The sequence below is a fragment of the Phascolarctos cinereus genome, unplaced genomic scaffold (assembly GCF_003287225.1).
Source record: "Phascolarctos cinereus isolate Bilbo 61053 unplaced genomic scaffold, phaCin_HiC Scaffold_4;HRSCAF=312, whole genome shotgun sequence".
Taxonomy (NCBI): Eukaryota; Metazoa; Chordata; class Mammalia; order Diprotodontia; family Phascolarctidae; genus Phascolarctos; species Phascolarctos cinereus.
Window position 1 is genome coordinate 477346112 of NW_027555847.1, and position 21187 is coordinate 477367298.

A 21187-nucleotide genomic window follows, 5' to 3' on the forward strand; every position below is an offset into this window, starting at 1 on the left:
AAACAAATAGATGATTTGGGAGAAGGGACTGAAAGAAGGCTTAAAGCCAATTTCTCTTAGACCCTCCAAGAATTCTGAAAGAGTGGTAGGTAGACTTGGAAGGGACATTAGAATTATAGTAAATTCTCATCATTCATGGTAGTTATGTTTTATTGATTCACTGTGAACTCTGAACCACTGCTTCTTCTAGGGGAAATACAACATTAGGTTTCTGTGAGCCTTTGGTCACAACATTTACATTAGTAGTTTCCGGAGTGGCCTCATGTACAGACTGGTAAACTTCCTCTTCCTTTTTCTGGATGTACCATATTACTGACTCACTAACATTGAACTCATGGCCAAAAGCACTATAATTCATGTCTGGATGAAGCTGATCTAATACATGTATTTTCCCTGTAAGACACATTACAGCCTTCTTGTGCTTCGGAACACTAGACAACAGTATAGTATTATGCTTGGGGGCCATTTTAAAAAGTGAAATCACCAACAAAAACAGGAAAAAAAACCCCCCAAACATGGCACTAAATAGACCATGAAAAGAACAGTAATTTATAGTATATGACAGCTGAAACAAGAAGGCAGAGTATCACTATGTTCGACTTCAGCTGGATGTTGGGTATTTTCTGGCCCTCTGAGCATATCTGCAAATGACCACGAAAGCAGTGCAAGGTAAGTAAAGACTTTTCTTTGCCAACAATTATTCAAAACAGTTTATTTGTCATCATATTTTAAAGTCATGAATTGCAATGTAAAACATCAAGTTCTCTTATCTCCCACATTTCTGATATAATTTTAGGCTAAACTAATTTTTCTGAAGCAACTTTAAAAAAAAAGCAAAGAAACAGTATTATTTGGTTTCATTTCTCAATGTTGTAATTCAGAGGTGATGAATTTGCAAATACAAAATCTGAGAATAAAGAGGACTGACTTTGTTTAGTCCAGCATCTTCATTTTACAGATGAGGAAACTGAGCCCCAGAGAAGCCTAGTGAGTTACCCAAGGTCAGAGAGAAAAGTTCATTCTACTCTTACTGAAAATGAAGTTGAGCCCAGTTTCATGAAATAAAACCCAAATCTCATGTATCCAGAGACCATCAGGGTTAGAAGGGTTTTAGAAACCACTTTGTTATACTCCCTTATTTTTCAAAGGAGGAAACGGTTCAGTTGGTTTCAAAGCAGGGACTAAAAACCCAAGTTTCCTGTCCAATGTTCTTTTGGTCAGGTTGTTGAAATATGACCAAGGATTACTTAGAAGCACTGACCCCTCAGTTCTACCTGGAAGCACTCTGATGCCAAACTGACTTACCCCCAAGAGTCTCTTCTACTGTGTCTAGATTGTTTTCCTCAATGTAATGTGTACAAAGCAAATAACACCCTCAAAATTTGATTCATGTTGATTTGTTTTTTAGCCTTTTTTCTGCATGGTTATCTCCACATAACAAAATCATTTTGTGGGGACTAATTAGCCATGCACTCCTATAGTAAGTACATGACATTTATCTAGTAACTTTATGGGCAATGTGAGAACTTTCACAAATATGAATTTAGTTTTCCAATATAAGTTCATTTGGGAGGGGTGTATATTGTGTCTGGGAGAGGACAGACATAAGGAATGGCCAATGCAGGAGTATTTTACTTGACTCTATGTTTAGAACAGAGGCTCTGTTTTTTCTTCTTTTTCAAAGGAAAATGGGGAAGGTAGGAAAAGGGCTAATTTGAAAAAAATTTTAAATTAAAAATAAACACATATGTAAGAGATTAATGAGGCAAGAGATACTATAATAAAATGTCAAATTGCATTGTTATAATTTAAAATGTCCCAATTTTGTATCAATTTAGCTATTATAATGTTTACTGGGCATAGTTCATTGCAAAGAATAAATTACTTAAGTCCTATTAAGATATATTCTTATTGAAACTTTAACCTCTGAATTACAACATTTAGAAATGAAACCAAATAACACTGTTGCTTTGCTTTTTGTTTTTAAAGATGCTTCAGAAAAATTAGTTTAGCCTAAAATTATATCAGAAACACAGGAGATAAGAGAACTTGATGTTTTACACTGCAATCCATGACTTTAAACTATGATGACAAATAAACTGTTTTAGATAATTTTTGGCAAAGAAAAGTCTCTACTTACCTTACATCCCAAAATAACTCCTATAGATCCATTAGTAATTACCATACCAAGATCATACAGTGAAAAGCTAATGCAAAATTTATCTTTTAGGGGATAGACAAACAGAAATTAGTACGATCTATGATACCTGAAAATCATGGAGACAGAATTCATTCCTAAATGTAATGTTTTGTTAAGAAAAAAGTTTTACATGGTAGATTGCTATTTATGAAACCAGGGAAATGGACTCAGTAAGTCATCTAAAAGCAGTTTCGTACCTCCTCCTTCCCTCCCCCACAATTATCCAGTGCACCTAAGATACTTCCCTATAACAGAGCCCATGTTCCAACATTCATTTTATCTGTACAGCTGACTGAAAATGAACAGACCATTTTTTTCTACCAATACTCCCGGCTGCAGGCTGGTACTAGGCTCATCCAGACAGAATGTTCTTTTTCTAGAGCAAAAAGTCTTTTCTAGAATATTTTAGTATGCTTGGCCTTTGGCAAAAAATCTGTACAGCTCAACGACATTCTGAAATAGATTTAGGTCGCAGGATGTAAAAAGAAATGTTGTAATTATAATACAAATAACATTTGGGCATCACAAGTAAATTAGCAGATTCTGGTGGCTTCAAGATATTTCATTTTACATGTATTCTAACTTTGCACAGTAGTATGGCAAAATGTCCACCCAGTAATACAAAAAGTAATTACCAATTTCAGTTTCTTAGGCAATATAATATATTGGGAATGCCTAGCCAGTAACATTTCTGGACTTTAAAAAAAATCATTTTGAGTTTTCGATAGCACATACCTAGAATTTGGATCTTAAAAATTAAAGACTACATACATAGAAGTACATTATGTGCAAAGTACTTCAGATCAAAGGTTTCCTTCAATATTTATTTTGGTTACTTAAAATATAAAATAAAATAGCAGCAAAAGGAACAAAGCTTTGTATTTTTCCTAAATCCATCACAGATTTAGTTTTAAAATCTCAGATTTTTTTTATGGTTTTTAACAGTCTAATATAAAGAGTGAATGCAAGCAAGGGTTTAAGTAATGCCACATGGTCTTAAACATTTTGATAGGAATAGGATATGCATTCCAACAGAGATTTTCTCAGCACTCCAATGCAGAAATCCCACCCAACTATTACTATAAAATGGGAATCTGTCCCATAGTTTGGGTATTCCCATTTAAATATATACTTACATTGAAGGCAGTGAGTTTGACCTAAATCTAGTGAAAACTTCTCATTACCAATGTTCAAGAAAAACTAATTTTGTTGTTGCTATTTAGCAGTTATGATCTATAAAATGTTTTTGGTTAAATATTAGTCCTATCACTCACATTAGAGGTATATAATGCTGTTTCATATCTGATATATTTTTCTGATTTCTAAGAGTCAGTGACTTCTTTACTTCCAGCTTCCACCTCCAAGTCTAAGCAATGTCCAAATATACAACAGTGGAAAGCTTAAGCAGGGGAGAAGGAAAAGAGGGAAAGGAAAGTAAGAAAATAAAATATGAATGGGGGAGGGAGCAAATACAGTAAATAATAATGCCATTAACAACAGTCTTTGGTGCCACACAGTGTTATCAGGGCTAACGGTGGCCTCCCTTCATCTGGTACACGGGGCATAGTACTAGGAGTCAAATAATGTCTGCTTGGGCTCTGATAATTCCTGAGTACTGTTGGGGAAATCATATCACTTTTCTGTTCCTCAGTTTCTTATTTAGTATATTCAGTATATTTCTTAGGGAAGCTGTAGTCTTGAGATAACATAACAAAAACAAAATAAAATCACAAACAAAAACTCATTATTTCCCTGACGCATTTCTCTACTAGAAATGATTGTTGATTAGAAATTATGAGGACAGAGTAATCTTAAACGACAATGTATTCAACTAAAATCATGTGCTTATTATGGGTATAGCATTATGTTAAGTATTAGGGGAGAGGTAACTTCCTGGTTTCAAGATGACAGTTTAATATATCTATATCTTTTTTTTTTGTACTTTAAAAATAAAGGCTATAAAGTAGCCCATAGAAGGTTTCAAACATGCGGCCTGCAACAGAGTTGAGTGCAGGCTTAACCAGATTAAAATGTAATTGAGAAATATTTAACAAAATAAATAAAAACACAACATAGATAATATTACACTTTAAAACTAAGTCAATATGTAACTTGCAGGGATCCTTATATATGGACCATTGGTGCCAATTCTATTTGAATTTGACACAATTGCCCTAAAGTATTTGGCTTGTTTACTGCACCACCACTACTCCACAAGGACAGAATGCCTGAGAACATTGACATAAGAAATCCTCCTGACCCCAAGACCAGAGGTTATCTACTGTGCAATCTAGATGCCCAAAATATCTATTTTTTGAAAAAGATGGTGCACACATAAACACACCTCCTTTTCTCAACTACAGCCGCCTAATTAGGGGCACTACATTTATGAGTGATCTGTGCAGATGAATGACTATTGTTACTGTTTCTGACCAAGGATCACACTTTATAACAAGCTGATGCCTTCTGAATATTGGGGGAAAGAAGAAGAAATATGATTTTGTATTTTCCAGTTGATTACTGGCTTGTGTGAGCAGGTGTAGGAACCTAATCACCTTTTATAAAGTGATTTTTTTTGAATAAATGCACTCCAAATCTTAAATAGATGCACAAACCACTTTAGTACACAAGACATTTCAAAACTGGAAGCTGCCTATGATCTTTTCTTCAATAGCAAGGGCAATGATAATTTTATGGTTTATAGTCTTCACTTCTATTGCTTACTTTACACAGCTTCTTTTTGTTCTCTACTCACAAGTCAAGAGATAATAGATAGTACTTTCCCCTTCTAAGTTACAAGCATGTTCATCTAAAATTTATACATGACAAAGCAAAAACAAAACCAAAGACAAATATCCTCTTTTTGGTTGGCATCTAAAAAGAACCGTAATTTGTCTAATGAAGTTAGAGTGTTCTAGTGTATTAAATATATAAGCTGAGGAAAAAGTAATGGGAATGCTCTCCATCAAAGCTAGTTTATAATTTGTATATCATTTTATTTTATTCATGGAATTAAAAAGTAAATATGTAAGATAAATCTTTCTTTACTAGCTTGTGACTTTTGAGCATATTTTTATTTTAGGGTCAATTTTAACTAATGGGTTTTGGGAGTGGACAAATTAAAAAACAATTCCAAAACATCAAAGGGCATGAAAATCAACATAATTTGTGAAGAAGCAGTTAGTATGCCACCTATGCAACCAGTGACATTTTAGGGGGAAAAAAAAGCAGAGTCAAAGTGAAGATTTCCTACTGAAATTTCTACTTGAATTAAACCTTAACCAAAATACTTGGAAAAGCATTTCTTTTAACCCACTCTCCTCAATGTTTTACTAGTATTGCTACTCCCCCTAGAGGCAGAAAATGTAAATAAAGTGTAAGTCCTAAGACTTTTTACAAGCAAAAACAAATAGTTCTACTTCCAAGAGAACTACTAATTCAAGTAAAGGCATATTACTATTTATGTTAACTCTTTCTCCCAAACACAAAGAAAAGTTGGAATCATTTATGTAAAAATCATTTTTCATTGTTTGGTACTATTTTAATGGTCAAGTACTACAATGAACTGAATATTTCCTGCAGTTAACCCGGTATTCAAATTAGCTTATGTATTTGTCATAGCAAAATAGCAGAGCAGACATTTTTAGCAAAGTTCATATAATCTCTTCTCAGATTATTTAATACGTAAAGCAGTGAAATGCACAGAATATGTAAATCACTGAATGAATAGGATATCTTATCTTGAAAGGTGCCTAACAAAAGGTTCAATAATTGAACACCAACAAAATTATTAGTGCATTGTGCAAGTACAATTTTGTTGGTAGCACAGAACATAAACTGTTAGGTAAGATCAGTTGTAATTTTTACTTAGATTAAGTTTCATGATGTTTTTCTTGAAATTTTGCACAGCACTTTGATACACATAGACTATTGAACTGAACTGAAAATACTCTTAAACTTAGCCTATGACCGTATATGCTTGACCTCTCTTAACTCCTAACTCCAGATGAGAATATTTGTTGGAAACATCACAAAAAAGATTCTGACCAGTTAAAAATTCGAGTAGATCGGGGATTCCTGACCTTTTGTATCATAGAACTCTTTGGCATTCTAGTGAAGCTTATGAACCTCTTCTCAAAATAATGCATTTAAATGCATAAAATATATAGAATCACAAAGAAAACAAATTATATAGCAAGATATGTTTTTACCATCCAATTTCAGACTCATTCCTGCCTCTGAAATATATACGTGAACCCCTGAAGGTCCATGGACTCTAGGCCTAGAAAGTCTCTGAGATCCCTTTCCACTTCTGAGATTCTGTGTGAAGAAGAAAGTTGTTTTTCCTCAGGAAAGGACAATCTTCTTACAGGAGAGTTCTATAAAATGGTCATAATACCGACATTTATATAGCGCTCAAAATTTCACAAAATGTTTTATCTGTAAACACCTCATTTTAATCTTTAAAACCATATGAGATAGGTAAAGACAGTTATTATTATCCAGATTTTACATATGAGGAACTGAGGCTCAACAAAATGACTCATCCATAGTTACATTGCTTTTAAGCGTCAGAAAAAGGATTTGAATCCTTGTCTCTCCTGATTCCAAGTTCAGCACCCTTCCCACTATACCACAAATCTAAGAAAAATCAAGCAATAATCATTTATCAAGCAGCTAATAGGTGCCAGGCACTGTAATAGGCACAGCAGATATGAATATAATCAATGATAAAATCCCTACTTCCAACAGCTCATATTCCAGAAAAGGAAAACAATAAGCACACACACACACACACACACACACACACACACACAGAGACACACATGTGCACATGCACAAACACGTACGTATAAAATTTAAAAAAGCATATAAACACACAGTATTTAAATACAAGGCGGTTTGATGAGGCACTAGCCGTGGAGGGGATGAAATTGAGAAAAATCTTTGTGTAGAAGGTGCTGCTTGAACTAAGGCTTGAAGAAAGGGATTGTGTTAGACGGTGGTGAAGAGGGAACACACCTGAGGCATGGGGGACAGCAGTGCAAATGCCTGAAGGTGGGATATGGAATGGAATGAGAGAAAAACAGAAGAAGAGCTGGACAGTAGAGTGTAGGATGGAGAACTGTGCACCATGAGGCTGGAGAAATAGTTGGAGCATGGTTGAAAGGACTTTAAAAGCTAAACAGAGAAGTTTATATTTGATTTTAGGGCAATAGAAAGTCACTGGAACTGAGTAGGGGGAGGATAAGATCAGATCTGTACTTAATAAAAATCGTTTTGGCATTAATGTGGAGGATGAACTGGAGTGAGGAAGAGACTTGAGGGAGGGAGACCAGTTAGGAGGCCAATGCTATCATCTAGCTATGAGGTGACAAGGGCCTAAACTAAGGTGATAACTGTATGAACAGACAGAAGGGGTCAGATTTCAGAGATGTTGTGGAGGTAGAAGTGGCAAAATCTGGCAACTGATTTTATATTTGAAAAAAGGAAGAGAGAGGTCTTGAGGATAATGCCAAATTACAAACTGGGGAGGCTGTAAGAATGGGTGCTTCAGATGTTAAAAAAGAAAGTCTGGAAGAGGGGAGGGATTAGGGGAAAGATAAATTGTTTTTAGTCATGCTGAGTTTGAAGTATTTCTGGGAAGCCCCAATTGAAATATTCAATAGGGAACCGAAGTGAGATTGAAGCTCAGGGTCAAGAGAATAAGACTAGCTATAAAGATCTTGAAATATTAGGCATACAGATTATCCAACCCATGGGAGCTACTGAAGTCACTAAGAGTGAATAGACAAGAGCAGGGGACTTAAGACAGAGACTTAGAACAGAGACTTAAGAGAACACCTGTAGTTAAGGTGCATGATTTGGATTAGGAACCACAAAAAGAAACTAAGAAATAATTAGATAGGCAGGAGTACCAGGACAGAACAGTGTCAAAAAAAGCTCAGAAAGTAGCATCCAGCAGAGATAGTCAAAACTGTCAAATACGGCAGATGTATTCTATCCAGATGCTATTTCCAACTAAATTTTATAATGTGATAGGGTAACTTTTTTCTGAGACTACAACTCATGATCATTTTAACTGAGGAAAGAAAGCAGGGTATGGAAACCTCACAATGAGTTTTCCTTCTGGGTTTCTTTGAAAAAGTCAAAGTGTATGATGCAGATGTAGGGGATGTGAGAATTAATTTGAATCTGTTAGTAAATCTCCTCTTTATGCTTCTGGACCGGTCAACATTACATTATGCTGGTATACATATAAACTCAAGGGTTAAACCAAACCAAGTCTTTTTGCCCAAGCTTTAAAGGATGTAAACACATCTAATAATGACTTAAGCAAATGAACCCTAAAACTCACCATAACAAAGTGTTTCACTACCATACCTTCTTCTTCTATCTACACTTTCATAGATATGTGTCTGTCATTTGGTTCTTGAGTTCAAATGCATCAAACTTTTATTACATGGAAGCTACATGCATGGTACAGTACTGTCCTAAGGACTGGATTTTTTTTTTTCTTCTTTCAACGATATTTATTGAATACCTATTATTCAGGGGCAACTGAAGCAGACACAAATTTATCTCATCAGTAAAAATGAGGGGGCTGGGCTTGATGATCTGCAAGGTTTCTTCCAGCCCTAAATCTTATCAACTTGTGTTACATATTACCTTTTAACACAGTTAAGTATGTAATACTCATTAAATATGCTGCAATAAGAGCAACTATAACAATGGATCTACAAAGTTTAGCAGAGAAAGTTAGGAGAATATCATTTTAATGATAGTGTACCTGTGAAACTAAATCAATAGTTAAACCAGAGGCAGATTCATCAACAATCCTTCAATCATAACCTACCTGGTCAACATCAGCATTTCTTGGGAGGAAATACACAATATTGTTAGTGATCATCTGGGATAGCCTGAAAATTTCAAATGTTGAAATAAGTTAAGGAAAAATAACTGACACCAGTTAATTTCTACTAAATGATACTTAATTTAGTCCATTAAAAGATGGTCCCCAATCTAGTTCATAAGACACTTTTATTTTGAAATTTAATAACAAATCATCACAAATAGAGCAAAATCCTTACTACAGAAGCAGTATCATCTCATTTTAAAAACAAAAATCTCTTCCAGGCCATCAGCATATTTGCTCACACCCATGGATGAATTCAAATAAATTTTTAGATTACAACAACAGTCACAGATTGACATGAGAGGAAGCTGTGGCCCAGTGGGCAGCAGCTAGCACTGGAGTTGGAAACTTGCCCATAACACATACTCATTATGTGACTCTGGGAATGTCCCTTATCCTTGTAGTTCCCAGGAAGTTACAGTAAGAAAGAAGGTTCTAGTTGTCTATATCAACGAAATCATAAGTCTGCTTAAAAAAAACAAACAAAAAGATAAAGAAGGGGAAAACTTAATGCTTCTTTATAGAACTTTACAGTTGACAAAACACCTCTTTTATTTGATAATCCTTACAAGTAATTAACCTCTCTGGCTTCAATGTTTTCATTTATAAATTGAAGGGACTGGATTAGAGAAACACCGCGATTCTCTTCCGCTCAAAAATCTATGTTCCTATGAGCTGGCAATATCAACAGCTTCAAAAAGTCAAATACTGCTTCATTTGTTCCATTTATTTTAGACAAAAACAAAACAAAAAAACCCCAGTTACACAACAGATATCACACGGAAAATTTGACACCCCTCTCCCAATACAACTTGGCAATAAAATGTAACATTTACCACCATTTGTAAGTTAAATCACAACAAGGACTTAGAAAGGATATCCATCTGGAGACATCATGGTTCTGATATCAAAGGTTTCTGCAGTAGCATAGTCAGGCCCTCCCCAAGGAGGGCTGAGGAATACAACATCTGCTTTTAAATCTGAGGCCAACAGCATGAAGTCTCCACAGATGAACTCTATCTTATCTGCTACTCCATATACTTCTGCATTGTTGTGAGCAAGATCAATTTTAGTTGGATCAATATCAATGGCAATCACTGGAAAAAGATAAAGGGAAAATGAGTAGATTTTATGAGCCTTTTGAGATGACATTTTATCTCTGCAATGATCTGAATAAATCCTTTAAAGGATCCTTATAGAATGAAAGAAAACTTTGCCTATGATTAGCTTATCCAGTTACATATACCAAAGATGCAGATTTAACTGAAACATTTACAGTTTTAATTGTGACTGAGAAGGCTAGATTGAAGAAATTTTTAACATTTTGATGAAGGGCAGTTTGGGGATACAGATTAGATGCAGAAGAATAATGAATAATGATGTTAATCTGTGATACTCAATATTCTAGCTGTCCAAAATGGTGATTAAATACACTTTCTCTTACTAAATTTTTCTGAATCATGTTACTTTTATGGTATTCAGAGCAAATCACAAGTAAGCTATGAAAAGGAGCACTGAAAGAAGTTGGACTAAAAAGGAAATTAGAAATAGGCTTGGTGTTTTAAAACTTTTATCCAGGTTTTTGCAAAAGCACATGGCAATAGTATTTACAAAATCCTGCCTACTTAAGATTTACACATTTGCCTCCATTTGAATTTGTAATGAAAAGGATGCTTCTACAAACTCATTTTTCTATCACATGTACCAATTTACATGTATTTACTGTGTCTACCATGAACATGCAATGTGTTGAATAACAAGCATTTATCATTGCCACTAAATCAAAGATAACTGATATTCAAAGTCCATAATGCTGAAATTCTAAAAACAAACAAAAACAAACCATCAAAAGTACAAATAGTCAGAAATTTTCTTTTCTTGAGATGGTTTAATGAAACACTTTATAGTTAGTTTTGTGTTTTCAATGAAGCTGCTTTCACTTAATTTACTGCCATTTCAGAATTAGCAATGCTTATATAAGCTCACCTTGGCTTATCTACAGACGTACACACTTGCCACAAAGTATGGACTCCAAAAAACTAGTGCAATACTTAGAAGAGCTAAATGAAACATGATTTCCATGATGATCATGTAAATAAATTATTAAAAAAAAATTCAATAGGTCATGTTTATATGTTACTTTAAAATTTACAAAGCATTAAGTAAATGAGTTCATTTGATCTTTACTCCTTAATGAGATGGAGGCTTATTAATGATAGCTTCAAAACATTAAAAATAGCTTTGAAACATTAACATTTTTGCAAAATAAAATCACTGTACAAAACACACAAAATCAACCAATTAATTACTGCATAAAACCATGCATTTACAAGGACTGACCTATTTCTGTTATGGATACATAAACAAGCAAGAGAGAAAAGATCATATCTTTATCAGCTTTTTAATCTGCTACATTTGTGGTCCAGGAGCAGAATGACAAAAATGCTGACACTAATGAAAATGCAAAGGAGCAAAATGTCTTCTGACATTAAATCTAGTCTTTAAAACTGAGCGTTTTGATCAATTGTGTTTGAAAATAAGATCTGTCTGAAAGCAGCAGATTGTTAAGGACTGACTTTGGGCTGTGAAAGTGTTACTGACAAATGGTAAACAATGAATCTCTACTGGAATAAAGAAAATCATAGCCAAGTGCAAAATCTTTCTACCTACACAAATATATGCATGTAAACAAATAAATGCGTGTGGGTATGGTTAGATAGTTCTCTGAATGAGAAAAATCCTGACACGAATGCAGGATATTTTCAACACATCAACACACCACACACTCTCTCTCTCTCTCTCTCTCTGAATGCCTCCAATACCCAGAAATTCAGCATATTCTTTTACTGGGGACAACAAAAAGAGAACAATTGCTTAAATAGTTTCCTGGCTATGTTACTATCTATCTATCCTTTACAGAATCACCTAAACTTAACAAATATTTAAGACATTTTAAGTTTATCTTTTGTTTAAACAAGAGACTATTGTTTAAAACAGGAACTATTTTTCTATGTCAAGGATGAATGATGATGCCTCTTCTGACTGCAACTTTTAAGACATTAAGAAATGAGATCCACTGAGATCTATAAGTTCTGAATTTTCATTCTCTACACCAAAACTTTTTACTAGTGCTACTACAAAATATTAAAACAGACAGAAATTACATTCACTGATTATCCTTTTTCCCATTCACTCTGAAACCAGGAGACAAAGTTAAGAATACAATCTGGATAGTTCTGACACCAGGGGACAAAGTTAAGAATACAATCTGGATAGTTCTTCTTTCAGAAGTCTTGGTAATTTTTTTTTTTAAAATAATGGAGGCCATCATCATACCTCCTCAGCTTACCCTAAAGAGAATGGTTTTTAAATACATGGCAAGAAAGCTGTCATCCATTCATCTGGGTGATCTGTAGCTAACACTGACTATGTACACAGTGATGTAAAAGGTGACAGAGATACTCAACCTACATATAAGTATCATATGCAATATTTCTAGGATGCTATGAAACATTTCTGAACCTGGTATCTCCTAGATGTTTCAGTAGGACTCAAGGGAAACTTTGTTTTCCTATGGAGTGAACAATAAATAGAGAAACACAATTTTAGATCCAGAGGCTACCATCCTGACAGGTATAGGAGTGACTTTAGTTGAGCTACTGAGGAAGTCATTTAAAGCAACTGAAAGGTGGTGCTTAAAATCATAAAGAGTAACTTAGAAGTACAAGTCCTCAGGCATTAGAATTAAATCCAGTTACAAATGTCACTTTCACAGTTCAAAATGATTTGCGGAGACTACAAAGCTTACTTGTGGGCTGTTTAAAAGACTGGAAACATATTCCCTCTTTCTGCTTTTCTCGAGATTTCCATACCCTAGGTTTGTATTGTCTATTTATTTCTAGGCCCTCTGTATTAGCCAGTACCTAATCTTCATGCCTATGACATCATATATAGGAAACGAACCTGATATACTTGTGTGGAAACCTTGTCCCTCACATTAACACCTTAGGGCCACCTCAGTGAATTGTCCTGGTGTGAAGGGGCAAAGTGGAGAGAGTGTCGGCCTTGAAGTCAGGAAGAGTTAGAATCTTGCCTCACTTACTGTGTGACCCTGGGTAGCCTCTCACAGGTGGAGATTCCTCATCTATAAAATGGGTATAAGAGCACTTGTCTCACAGGATTGTTGGCAAAGATCAAATGAAATTACCTAGGTAAGTGCTTTGCAACCTTCACAGTGTTATGTAAATGCTAATTATTATTATTATTAACCTTAAGTATCCCTGCACTAAGAAAAAATGACAGACAATTTGGATGTACCAAGACCAGGGGTGGCTTTTCTCACTCCCCTCTTTTTCCAGATATCCTGCTCAGACCATGGTGATAATGGTAACTAAAATCCCAATGTATAAACCTCCATGCATAACTGGATTCAGGGGTGTCCTTTGCATGAAATCTTCCTTCCCTCATCGCTTCTGCTTCCCAAAGCCTTGTCTACAACCTGTTTTATTTTAGGCTTTAAGCCATCCCTTGGGTGAATTAAAGGCATAATAACAAAGGCCTATTACTTTACACACTATTGGTTTAACTCTCTTATGAAATCCCAGCTAAATCTCATGATTGCTATACAAGCCTGAGACAATTACTTAAATATTTTCCTAGCTATGTTACTATCTATCCTTTATAGAACCACCTAAACTGAACAAACATTTAAGACATTTTAAGTTTATCTTTTGTTTAAACAAGAAACTATTGTTTAGAATAGAAACTATTTTTCTATGTCAAGGATGAATAACCATGCCTTTTCTGAGTACAACTTTTAAGACACTGAATTTCTGGATATAAGAATATTTTATTACATTTAGATTCTACAAAGCATCTGGTAGCAACATGGCTCTTTTAGTTAAAAATGGTTGCAAATATTTTTAGTGTTTAAAACATGCTTCACTGTAAACATTGCAGACTAACACGAACACAGAGTAATACAAGATGCTTACATTTCAACTGTTTGAAGCAAATACATACAGAGACAAACTGAAGGAAAACAGTTTTCTAATAGTTGATTACCTCTTTTTCCTGTTAGGGCAAACTGAATGGCATTGCCTCCAACTCCACAAAACGCATCCACTATAATGTCACAGTTGAAGGACAGATGGACACGCCCAGCAATATGTTCAGCAATCTTCTCAGGTGTAACTGAAAACCAGCCCTCTAAAGGGGAAAAATACTTCTCGTTAAGTTGTGCAAAATAACAAGAAATCCAGTCAAGCATAAGCATAAAGTTAAAAATAACTGTTCAGAAAATATGAATTTAGTTGTAAATTACTGTGAAGACACTTAAATGGAAAAAAATTCAAGGCCAAATAAAATGAGTTATAATTAACAAGGGTCTGTAACTGGAATTCAAGTCTTTTGAATTTTAGACTTGTTTTTTATAATATTAATGATTTTTAAATTTACAGAATCTTTTAAATTGTTTTGCAGTGCTTGAATTTTAAGATTAACAGAGATACTGTCAACTTTGTAAACAAAGAGGAATCAATTCCTACAAAACCACCTACCTGCACCTCTCAAATAAAAGCTTTGCACCTTTACCTCCCCCCCTACCCCGGCCCCAACTCAGAGCCTTTGCTAAGAGGACTTCAGACTTTTTATGGGACTTCTATAAGCAAACATTCATTCTGACAACCATGACTTCTGAAGGTGTACAACTCTGGTCCTACAGGAAATTGTATTTAGGCAGAAAACAAGCCACAATTTTTAGGTAACCCAAACATCCAAGTGCACAATAATTTGCTGGGCTACTCAGGATTACAGTGGAAGCCAACAGGTTTTGAATTCAAAATTTTCAGTGTTTAGTTAACTAGCTACCAGCAAAGTAGAGATGGTGGCAGGGTTGCTGAAGAGTTATGAACAACCAAGTTCAAGTCCTGACTCTATTGATACTTATGGCTCTGTGACCTAATAAATACTTCCCCAATATTCCCCACAAAGAAAATGACTGTTGCCAAGCAACTCTCGCACTGGCTGAGGGAGTTTCTTCATCGAGAGTTCCCTATTCCAATGAAACCACAGGTCCAGACCAGAAAGTAACAAAAAAGTAGGTAAGGATGATCAGACATTCTATTTAATGTCACTGTATTTTGTTTTTTAAAAATATAATAAATAAATGATACAACAAAATATTTGCCAATCTGAATCTTTACATTTCATCAACACATATTACTTTACCTTTGTCCAATTTAATCCCATCATCAAAACGTGAGAACAATCTATATCGCTGTGCCCAATACTTGGCCAGCTCAGGAACAGCAGCAATCTCTGGAGGGAGGGGATTTAGAGTTTTGATCTTTTTCTTGTTTTTCTTTTTCTTCTTTTTTGCTTCAATTGTAATAAAAGTATACACAGCATTAAAAAAAAAGTCAAAAAGACTATTTATGACAAATATAGTACATGAGAACTATCCAAAATAACAGAACAAAATATATTCATTATATTACTGTTAGCAAAAAATAAAATCTGCTTTCCTTAACTGATATTGCTGAGCTCCTAAGTCAAAGCAAGTTAATTCTTTCCTTGGCTATCTGGAATAAACTATGCATCTATGTATGATTCTGTATCTTTTATAAAGTCTTTGTGGGAGGACATAGATAAGAAGGTGTGGTGGGGATGGGATGTACACCACTAGACAGATTACATTTTCCTTTGTATTCCCAGTGCTAGAATGTCTAGCCCGAGGAAGGAGCTTAAACTCCAGTCCTTAGCATAGTGCCTACTACATATAAGGAGGTGTTTCATAAATGCTTGGTGACATGACTTGACCACTGAGGTCAAAGACAGAAAGGCTCTAATATATATAAATATAGCTATAGCAATACTTTTCATGATAGCAAAGAACTGAAAATAAACAAACAAACAAAACAGGCACCCATTGTTTGGGGAAATTATGTTCATGATTATAATGGAATATGCTACAGCATAAAACATAATGAATATCAAGAATTCAGAGCAGCAAATTTAGACTTATATGAACTGATGCAAAACAACATAAAATAGAACCAGGAAAACTGTATACACAATTACCATAACAATGTAAATGGAACAAAAAATTGAAGCAGACTGCTATGTAACTATAACACCAAACCTAGATCTGGAGACGAATTGAAAAATTCCTTAAGTGAAGAGGTAGGGAACTATTGGTAAAGTACTGTTTTGTTGTTGTTTTTTGCTAAACTGTTTTTCTTCTTTTTAAAAAAATAATTAAAAAAAAGGTAAACTTTTACCACAGGTAAGCAGTCTTCAAAGGCATGACAGATTTTACTCACACTCTTTGCCAAAGTGCTACTATTTTTGTTTGTCCCAAACAAGGCGGAGTGAAGACTGCAGTGACAATACATACCAACATAAGCCAATAACCATCTACTTTCACTTCTTCCTCTAACTTTTTTTTTTAAATGAAGAAAGACAAAAAGGCAGTAGTCCTGCTGGAGCCTTATCAAGATTATGCTGAACTAACTATACCTTTCCTACAAGTTTCTGTCTTGGGCTCTCTTTTCTTCTCTTTCTATACTCCTTCACTTGGTGATCTCATCAACTCCCAAGGACTTAATTACCATCTCCATGTTAATGATCTTCAAATTAATCTAACCTGCCCTGACCTCTCTGTTGACCTTGGAGTCTTCCATCTCCAATTACTTTTCGGACACCTAACCTGGACCTACCCCCTAAAACCCTTCTTACTTCCAAACTTCCCTCTTATTGTCATGCATACTACCATCTTTCCAGTCTCCCAGGCTCACTCACTCTCTCTCACTCTTCCATATCCAATCTATTGCCAAGGCCCATCAATTTCACCTTCACAAAATCTCTTGAATATACTCCCTTTTCTCCTCTGACACTGCTACTACTGTTACCACAGTGGTGCCAGCCCTCATACCTGAACTATTGCAATAATTTGCAGGTGGTCTGTCAAGTCTCTCTTCATTCTAATCTATTCTCTTCATTCACCTCTTAATTCTAGAGTCTTTCCTCTTTTAATTATTTCCTACTTAACCTATGTATAACTTGTCTGTATATAACTCTTTGCCTGTTATCTCCCCCATTAGACCATAAGCTCCTTGAAGGCAGGGACTGTCTTGACTCTTTTTGTATCCTCAAAGCTTAGCACATTGCCTGGAATATAACAGGCACTTAATAAATGTTTATAGACTGATTAATTGTTATCAGTGGAAAAGCTAATACCAGGGAAATATATTTGTCCTGTGTCTTATCCGCCTCCAATAAAGTCTAATACCCAAGCAAAGAGCAGAAATAACCCATGGCTTATGGTATGAACTGTGCTGATGCAGAGAGTATTCACACTGATGAAAACAGCAGTTCTTGGAATACCACAGCAAATATTTTTCTAAATCTATTACACATGAGTACACTTGTTCTTACCATCTGTTTCTACTTGCAGATAACCTGGAATACCTGGAGTAACCAGTTGCCTTTCAGGAACACATTTTTGTTCTTCTGTTATAGTCGTTTTGTTGTCCTCTTTATCTTCCATTTCAAATTCATTGGTTGAAGAAAAGGCATCACATTTGTCAGGTTCCAAATGACTAATCTCAAAAGGGTCATCACATTTTTTAACAGATCCTTCTTGTTCTTCTGAATCACTGCTTGTACAAGTGTCTTGTGCATCATCCTGAGGGTCCTGTGACGGTATCTCCTCCAATGGTTCATTAATCCATTTGAGGAATTTTTCCACCTGGAATTATGTCACAAACATGCTATACAGACACAGTCATAGTAATCCAACCACACACCAGAAGATTTTCTCTCACATTACTGATATTTGAACGGCTCAATGTTTTACAGAACAATAAAGAATTCTAACAAGAATATTTTAATGACAAGTGAACGCGGATTTATTCAACATAATCCACTGAAGCAATTCTGAACAATTCGCTACTCTAACCCAGCATGATCCATTACACATCTCTAGTACAAGAAAGAAGGCATCAGAGTTGCTAAAAATGGCCTACTGAAAAAAACTTACTATAGAGTAGTTATAATGCCATCTTGCTTTTATTGTTATGTATGGATGTTTTAGGAAGTTCTGGTCAGATAATTATTTCCCCCCAAAAGGAATGTTATATAGATTTATACCCATCAACAGCCTGGCTTCCAGTCTATTCTACCTCTACCCCATCCTTCTCCCTAGCTATCATTCAGGGATACAACTCCTGTGGATAAAAGGCCAACAATCATCACCAACTACTGATCAGCTCATTATCTACAGGACAAGCAAACCAGCCTATATAAAAGAGCAAGGGGCCATGAAGGAGAGAACAGAAGAGGCCTAGTGAGTCAAAACATTGCCACTATTTTAACTACTACCTTCCCTGAGACCTCAATGGAAATAGCTCAGGACTCTGAGCCCAGCACCACCGCTGCAGCAGTCATCCAGGTTTGAAAAAGCCTCTGTAGAGATGTGACCTGAAAACTGCTTTAGCAGGGGCATAAGCCTCTGCTTCCTCAGAAGCCACAGATACTGAAGACCAAGAAAAGAAAGTTCTTATCAACAGAGTCCTTTGCACTGTCAAATGGTTCAATATCAAGGTTTTATTGTAAAAATGACATTAAGGGTACATTACCATTGAACCCTATAAATCACCAGAAGGCTTTCCACCTGATTTGCAACCTCCTATGTGTGCTGTCTCTTCCATTAGGTTAATAACTCCTTAAAAGCAAGGAATGTCTCAACTTTTCTACATGTATTTCGAATGCTTATTAAATGCTTTTACATTCATTCATTCATCCTGGAAAGAAACTATGCTAACTGTCTTAACTAGCATCAAAGATAAATGGAACAAAATTTGGGTACTCTGTATATATCTTATAATTACTTATATGTGTATTTCCTAATATAATGGAAGCTTCTTAAGGGCAGGGATGATTTCATTTTTGTCTTTCTATCCACAGCGCCTAGCAGAGTACCAGGGACTCAGTATGTTAACTAATAATAAATGCTTATTGATTGATTTAAAGAACAAAATCAGTTATATGGTAGGCTGAATGAATACTGGTTTCTAAAAACTAATAAAGACAATGTAAGGTGAACCCTTAATTAAGCCTTGAGCTCAGAATTCATCCCTTCTTACATGACTGGTACCACCACTGACAGTTAAGATTAATCTTCCTAATAGCTAACAGGTCAGACGGAGCATAGTAGAAACAAAACAAAACAAAAAAACTGGGAACAAAGCCTTTGAAGATGTTCTTTGAGGAGGAATACAATGTGGTAAAGTAGAAAGAGCATGGACTATAGTGTCAGAGGATCTGGGTTCAAATCTCATTAATTAAAATAACAATATGAATTTTATCCCTGAGAGTTAATGTACTAAGACGCACCTAAGATGCAAAACATCCTTTACAGAAATAAAGAAGGTCTAAATAAATGGAGAGGGTATTCTAGCTATATAAATCGCAATTTAGTTATACCTTACTCAAAGTTTTACTCTTCCGGGAAGATGGTCTTTCTGACTCTTCAGGAAAGAAGATATGTTTGTTTTTCGTATTTACTTGTCTACGCATGTCTAGAAACTGTGTTTTATATTTCACATCTTTCTGTAGGTATTTAACTTTCCGACGACTGAAATTTGAGATTCTACCATATCTGCAAACAAAAATTAAGACATTAGCTGGCTAAGAGTTCATATTAGGAAACGATACACATGAATTATAACTTAAAACTTTTATATCGTATTTTAATGTCTGCAAAGTCCTTTAAGCATTTTATTTCATTTGACCAGAAGCAGCAAGGGTTTTAATTTTATTTTTAGGTTAAAACCACACATAAACATGTAAAAATACAGACAAGACTCATTCATTTCTAATTATTTTTAAGGTTTAGCTTATTGGTTTAAAAAAAGCAAAATTAAATCAGCAAGCTGGAATATGAACATATTGCCTAATACTAAGCTGGAGGACTAGTCATACCCTTAAAAAAAAGATGCAATCAAAATACCAAAACTCACCAACAGCAAAATTCTACAGACCATTAGTATGAATATACATTTAAACATTTTGCCCTATAAAACTAATTTCCAAATTTGGTTTCACAACAAGCCAGGTAGGGTTATCTTTAATTACTTCAAGTTGTCACAAAATTCTTGAAGTAAAATTAACCTTAAGTCACAAAATAAGTGTAGTAAATTTCTATTTATCCAAAGTATTTAAGAGTCTGTCCTTCTCTGGTCTCCCCTACTCTAAATGATTAATCCTCTGAAATCCTAGAGTACCAACATACTCAATTTTAAACACTTTTAACCAAAGATCATATTTTACTTATCACTGTTTCCTGTGTCATGCTCCCTGAACATACATCCTAAATTTTTCTAAGACTACAGTGGAGTGTGAAACATGAACTATATACCTGCTGACTTATTTTAGCTAACCAGGACTTCTTATAGGCCAGTGATTTGGATGTAAGCTACCATTTCCTCCTTAACTTTGATTAATAATCACCATTATTATATTTTTGTACTTTTTTCCTTTCAAAGTTATTCTAGGGTTGAGTCACATTCAGACCAAATCAGTTTACTATTTTAAAAAATTAGAATACAATTCAATATATCTAACAGGAATTTTATTTTATATAATTTAATATTCTGAAGTTGATTAAAGGGCAATTTTAGATATTGTAGTGACAAGGTATTCAGTGTTTCAAGAGGGTTAGTATGACAGAAACAGTATTAGCTTTGAAATCAGTTCAAATCTGATTTCTAACACTTACAACCTGTATGACCTTGGGTAAATCATTTAACCTCTGGGGACCTGTCTCTTTAAGTACAAAATGAGGGGACTGGAGTAGACAGATTCTGAGATCCCTTCCAGCTCCAGACCTATCTTGTAGAAGTACTGAAATAAGCAGTGACAGTCATTATGATACTTATAGCTAGAACTGATATATTATGGTAAGGTTTACAATACGTTTTAGATATGTTATCTCATTTGATCCCAACAACAAACCTGAGAGTATTATCCCCATTTTACAGATAAGGAAACCAAGACTGAATGAAGATAAG

General features: G+C 34.9%; 1 protein-coding gene and 1 long non-coding RNA gene across 2 annotated transcripts in view; one reads left to right on the forward strand and one right to left on the reverse strand.

The window, feature by feature from the left end:
• The window catches only part of TGS1 (trimethylguanosine synthase 1), a 62179-nt gene that overhangs the window by 13173 nt on the left and 27819 nt on the right, over nucleotides 1–21187 (reverse strand). The window contains 6 exon segments of the mRNA XM_078153412.1: nucleotides 9057–9133; nucleotides 9995–10213; nucleotides 14181–14324; nucleotides 15345–15494; nucleotides 17553–17865; nucleotides 19602–19776. Of these exon segments, the coding sequence (XP_078009538.1) occupies nucleotides 9057–9133; nucleotides 9995–10213; nucleotides 14181–14324; nucleotides 15345–15494; nucleotides 17553–17865; nucleotides 19602–19776 (1078 nt within the window).
• LOC144456976 (uncharacterized) lies at nucleotides 311–14499 on the forward strand. Its single transcript, XR_013486222.1, has 2 exons — nucleotides 311–669; nucleotides 14197–14499. It is a non-coding gene; the product is annotated as an uncharacterized LOC144456976 (long non-coding RNA).